Source organism: Pristis pectinata, chromosome 4, assembly GCF_009764475.1.
Source record: "Pristis pectinata isolate sPriPec2 chromosome 4, sPriPec2.1.pri, whole genome shotgun sequence".
Classification (NCBI taxonomy): domain Eukaryota; kingdom Metazoa; phylum Chordata; class Chondrichthyes; order Rhinopristiformes; family Pristidae; genus Pristis; species Pristis pectinata.
Window position 1 is genome coordinate 119,781,656 of NC_067408.1, and position 6,308 is coordinate 119,787,963.

General features: G+C 44.9%; 1 protein-coding gene across 1 annotated transcript in view; it reads left to right on the top strand.

Moving 5' to 3' along the window:
• Nucleotides 1–5,042, top strand: part of hsf2bp (heat shock transcription factor 2 binding protein) — a 67,949-nt gene extending 62,907 nt beyond the window's left edge. The window contains exon 9 of the mRNA XM_052014502.1: nt 4,840–5,042. Within this exon, the coding sequence (XP_051870462.1) occupies nt 4,840–5,042 (203 nt within the window). The remainder of the gene's footprint in view (nt 1–4,839) is intronic.
• The last annotated feature ends 1,266 nt before the right edge of the window (nt 5,043–6,308 follow it).

Genomic DNA, 6,308 nt, shown 5'->3' on the forward strand with positions numbered 1-6,308 from the left:
TACAGAAGGGCAATGTGCTGGTCTTAAATGAATAAAGAAATAAAAGTCTTATTGATTCTGTCCCTCTGCTGTCACTGAAATTCTGCAATTAGTTTTTATTTGAGGCCAATCTAATTCTCTATTTAATGTCTTAATACCAATCTTAAAGACACTTATGCTTGGCTCATAACCACTCTCTGGATAGAAAGATTATTGGCACATCCTTTGCGTCTTTTGCCTATCATCCTAGACATGTTTTCCCTGGATCTTGAACCATTGACCAGTGGGAGTAGCTTCTCGGCATTCACCCTATTCAAACTTGCTATGATCTTGTATATATCTTTGAAATCTCCCCTTAACTCTTACTTGTTCCAAGGATAACAACCTGGTTCTCCAGTCTAACTCTGAAGCTAAAATATCTCATTGCTGGAAGCATTCTGATAAATCTTTTCTGCACCCTCTCTAGGACCTTCAAATCCTTCCTAAAGTGAACAAAATTGGATGCAATACTCCAGTTATGGTTCAACCAATGTGTGTTCAATGTGTGTGCAGTTATACCCTCTGCCAATGTTTTGAAACCTGGGATCTCATCTCCTTGACTATACACACTCTCAACATGTCTTCCTGCCCCGGGCACGCTTTAGGCCTGTGTTGTTTGGTCTGTAAAATCTCTCCTTATTCGCACTGGAGTAACTTCCCTCGTAGCCATAACGCTAAGGGATTAGAACATAGAACACTACAGCGCAGTACAGGCCCTTTGGCCCACAATGTTGTGCCGACATTTTTGCCTGCTCTAAGATCTATCCAACCCTTCCCTCCCACATAGCCCTCCATTTCTCTATCATTCATGTGGCTATCTAAGAGTCGCTTAAATGTCCCTAATGTATCTGCCCCCACAACCTCTGCAGGCAGTGCGTTCCACGCACCCACCAGTCTGTGTAAAAAACTTACCTCTGAAATCCCCCTTATACTTTCCTCCAATCACCTTAAAATTATGCCCCCTCGTGTTAGCCATTGTTGTCCTGGGAAAAAGTCTCTGACTGTCCACTCGATCTATGCCTTTTATCATCTTGTACACATCTATCAAGTCATCTCTCATCCTCCTTTGCCCCAAAGAGAAAAGCCCTAGCTTACTCAACCTATCCTCATAAGACATACTCTCCAATCCAGGCAGCATCCTGGTAAATCTCCTCTGCACCCTCTCTAAAGCTTCCACATCCTTCCTATAATGAGGTGACCAAAACTGAACACAATACTCCAAGTGTGGTCTAACCAGAGTTCCATAGAGCTGCAACATTACCTCGTGGCTCTTGAACTCAGTACCCCAACTAATGAAGGCCGACACACCATACGCCTTCCTAACAACCCTATCGACCTGTGCGGCAACTTTGAGGGATTTATGCGTGTGGATCCCCAGATCCCTCTGTTCCTCCACACTGCTAAGAGTCCTGCCATTAACCTTGTATTCTGCCTTCAAATTCAATCTTACAAAGTGTATCACTTCACACTTTTCTGGGTAACTCCATCTGCTACTTCTCAGCTCAGCTCTGCATTAGATGGGGCAGAATTTATTAAGTGTGTCCAGGAAGGAATATGTAGTTGGGTCTACTAGAGAAGAGGCAACACTCAACCTCCTATTAGGAAATGAGGCTTGGCAAGTGACTGATGAGTCAGTGGGGTGTCACTGTAGGACCAGTGATCATAATTCCATTAGTTTTAAAAATAGTCATGGAAAAGGATAGAACTGGTCCTCATTAAAGTCCTAAATTGGGAGAAGGCTAATTTCAGTGGCATCAGACGGGAACTTACAAAAGTTGATTGGGAGTGCCTGTTAGCAGGTAAACGGGTGCCTAGCAAGTGGGAGGCTTTTAAAAGTGAGATAGGGAGAGAACAGTGACGCCGTGGAGCATATCAGTATTATGAAGGAGGAGGTGTTGGAGGTCGTGAGATGCATGAAGGTGGATAAATCCCTGGCGTATGACCAAGTGTATCTTAGGGTGTTATAGGATGCAAGGGAAGAAATTACTAGGGCCCTGGCAGAGATTTTTGTATCTTCCTTAGCCACAGATGAAGTACTGGAAGACAGGAGGATAGCTAATGTTTGCCTCTAAGAAGGGCAACAGGGAAAAGCTAGGGAACTACATACCAGTGAGCCAGACATCAGTGGTGGGAAGATTACTGGAGAGGATTCTGAGAGACAGAATTTATTTGCATTTGGAAAGGCAAGGACTGATGAGGGATAGTCAGCATGGTTTTGTGCACAAGAAATCATGTCTCACGAATTTGATTGAGATTTTTGAAGAAGTTGTCTACATAGCAAGGCCTTTGACAAGGTCCCATATGGTAGGCTTGTCAGGAAGTTAAGGCCTCCTCCTTCATAATGCTGATATGCTCCAGGATATCACTGTTCTCCCCCATCTCACTTTCAAAAGCCTCCCGCTTCCCAGACACTACTTTACCTGCAAACAGGCACTCCCAATCAACCTTTGGGATCCAGGGTGAGCTTGCTAATTGGATACAAAATTGGCTTGGTGGAAGGAGTCAGAGGGTGGTTGTGGAGGGTGTTTTTCAGATTGGAGGCCTGTCTGGGTCCTCTGTTATTAGTCTTATATATTAATGATGGATGAGAATGTAGGTGGCATGGTTAGTAGGTTTGCAGATGACACCAACATTGGTGGTATAGTGGACAGTGAAGAAGGTTGTCTAAGGTTACAGTAGGATCTGGATCAACTGGGGAAGTGGGCAAAGGAATGACATGGAATTTAACTCTGACAAGTGTGAAGTGATGCATTTTGGAAAGTCAGACTAGGGCAGGACACACACAATGAGTGACAGATACAAGTACTGAAAGTGTCAAAACAAATAGAGAGGGTGGTGAAGAAAGAGTGTCGCACACTTGTCTTCATTGGCAAGGCACTGCCTAGAAGAGTTGGGACGTCACGTTACAGTCGTACAACATGTTGGTTAGGCTGCAGATGGAGTATTGTGTGCAGTTCTGGTCACCACACGACAGGAAGGATGTGATTAAGCTGGAGAGGGTGCAGCAAAGATTTACAGGAATGTTGCCTGGATTGGAGGGCTTGAGTTATAAGGGAGAGATTGGACAGGCTGGGACTGTTATCCCTGAAGTGAAGGCGACTGAGAGGTGACATGATAGAGGTTTATAAACTTAAGGGAGGCATAGATAGGGCTGGTTGCCAGTGCATGTTTTCAATGCTAGGAGTGTCTGAAACTAGAGGGCATGGGTTTAAGGTGAGAGGGAGAAAGTTTAAAGGGGATCTGAGGGGTAATTTTTTTTACACAAAGGGTCACTGTTATCTGGAATGAGCTGCCAGAGGAGGTGGTGGAGGTAGGAACAGTAACTTATCCTGTGTCCTTTCACTCCTGGCCTCATTTACATCCCAACCCTAACTCTTGTCCTCACTTGCTGACCTTCTGCTGTGTAGTCTTGTGCTGCAGCCACACCAGGGGGTCAACATCTCAGTTCAGGTATACCCGATGATGCTGCTGAACCTTCCTCGTTGAGCCAGGGTTGATTCTCTGATGGATGGTAATGGAATGAGGAATATACCAGGCCAGTTTGGGAAGTAGAGTTCTGCTTGTAGCCTCACCTAGTGAATTAGTGAATCTACCCTGTTCAGCACTGACAGTGCCCTCAGTGTGAAGACATAGAACACTACAGCACAGTACAGGCCCTTCGGCCCACAGTGTTGTGCCGACATTTTATTCTGCTCTAAGATCTATCTAACCCTTCCCTCCCACATAGCCCTCCAGTTCTCTATCATTCATGTGTCTATCTAAGAGACTCTTAAATGGCCATACTGTATCTGCCCTCACACCCTCAGCCGGCAGTGCGTTCCACGCACCAATACGGAGTTTCCACAGATGTGGTGCACTGGTCGCATCAGCAGGTGGAGCATTGTGGAGATTAAGGTCAAATATATTCATTCCTTGCAAAAAAAAAACTGCTGGAGGAACTCAGCAGGTCAGGCAGCATCTGTGGAGTGAAATGGACAGTCGGTGTTTCGAGACCCTCCATCAGAGAGGGGAGAGGAAAGATGGCCACTATAAAGAGGAGAGGGGGAGGGGTGAGGCAGGGGCTGGTAGGTGATAGCTGGATGAGGAGGGGTGAGAGATGATGGGCAGATGGAGCCAGATGAGGGAGGGTGTAGGAACCCTGTGGGAAAGGTGTGTGGGTGATGGGTGGATGGAACCAGGTGGGGGAGGACAAAATTGGGTGATGGGGGGCTGGCGGGAGATATGGAAAGTAGAGGGTGGGAAGACCAGATGTGGAGGGAGACACAGGGTCTGGATTACCTGAAATTGGACATTTCACTGTTCACACCATTGGGTTGTAGACCCCAGGGGAATATCAGGTGCTGTTCTCATTTGTGCTTTTCATTCCTTCCATTGGTCCTTCCTCCATCTGCCACAGACCTGTTTTCCCCACAAACCCAAACCGACAGCTGTAGTTTCAGCAGCCAGTCAGTGATGCTGTTAACCATCATTCCTTGCGTTGGCAGGTTTCCCACCCTGTGAACACTCAGTACCTTTGCTACTTTCCCTTCTCGTTTCAAGTAATTTTCTAGGTGCTGGACTTTCTTGCTTGTTTCAGAGGGCAGTTGACAATCTGGCACATTGTCAGGGTCTGGAGTCACACGTAAATTATACCAGGTAATTTCCCCTGATTTCCCCACCGAACATTGGTGTTCATGGGTTTCTGTAACACTGATTAGTTGTGTGTTCAGTGTTACTGATACTGGTTTTACTTGGTTGCTTTAACATTCTTCAGTGTCTGATGTAATGTCACTTTAGTGCAGTACGTGATGTAATGAGCTGACCACCACCACTGTTTATTAGATCCAGATGCAGAGGTTTGCCTTCATGTTCTGCGCCTCATTCAGTCTCTGATCCTTGAGCCAGAGGTTTTCTCCAGAGTGAAAGCCCAGATCCATCAATCACTGCCTGAGCAGCGCATTCGAGAACTTACCAATAACCGTAATCCAGATCTCCGCAGTGTAGCAAGTGAGCTTCTGGAGGACATGAAGATGCTTAATTTTTAAGTAGGGATTGTCTTACTTCTGTGAGTGGATTTTGTTGCAGAATTTATCCATGTTTGAAAATGTTTATTTGTGTACAAGTAAAAATGAGAGTGCATCTGAGTTTCATTTTACAGGATGCAAAGTCTGGTCATGATGTAATGGGTAAATGTCAGATTGCCTAGCTTAAATAATAATTCTCCAGTCATACCCTGTAGTCTTGGATTGCAAGGGTGGTTCCTTTAAGTTCCTGTCAGTACCTCTCCTAAATCCCATGTTAAATAGTCACTTGATCAGAGGTTTCTACCCTTTAAAAGCATTTCTGTGGCACAGAGATATGTAACCCATAAGGAATAGTTCCATTGTCTGTGATGATAAGAGGCAGTCACAAATGAATAAACTGAACTGTGATCGTATTCATTTGTGCTATAATAAAAAAGAAATTTCCACCCCAGTGAATGACGTACTCCAACAGTACAACTGTGCATTTGAACTGTAGTAACACCCATTGCAGTTTTTGGTCTTCAGCTTTCTGCTTGTCTGTGATGAGTTGAAGTTTTCTGCCAGCAGGGATGTGTATGACGCTCTGAGCCCTTCTGAGTGCATCTTTCATTATGGGTGTAGCTGGGTGACGTGTAGAGGCTGATTAACTTTCAGCACACATTAGGCTTGTGGCTCTCATTTCAGTACTAAAAGCGGTAGCATTTGTATAGTGCCTACTGAAATAATTAAAGATGCATGGTTTGTGTTTGTTTAATAAAAGTTTGGAATTGGTTTTAAATTTGATCTGAATCTCCAGTTTATGTTTGAGTACTGGCTGTGGATAAAAGTCTGATATTTGAGAAAAATGTTGGCCCAATAATTGACAAAACTTCAGATGATTTTGTGACGTTGGAGACTTGCTTCTGAGAAACTGGGGTCAGAATCTGTGGTTCCAGAGTTGTGCATTGTTTGACCTAATGCTGGGTGGTTGTACCATCCAGTCATTAGCCTGCTGGGATAACTTTCCCCACCAGCTATTGCCCTCAGTCTGATATTCCTCCCAGCAGCTTACAGAGTGTTTCAGAATGCCTTTATTTATTGGTTCATAAATTTACCCATCAGGAAGATATGCTTCCTAGAAGTGTCACCAAATCTGAAGCCACGTTTATTAGCTCTGCACCTTCCTTTCTACAGTAGTGCCCATAGCACCGATAGAGTGCAGACTATGTGACTCAGGGACCCCAAATGTTTCACACAGTCACTGACAGCAGTGGAGTGGGATCTCCGGGAGCACCACTGCCACAATCC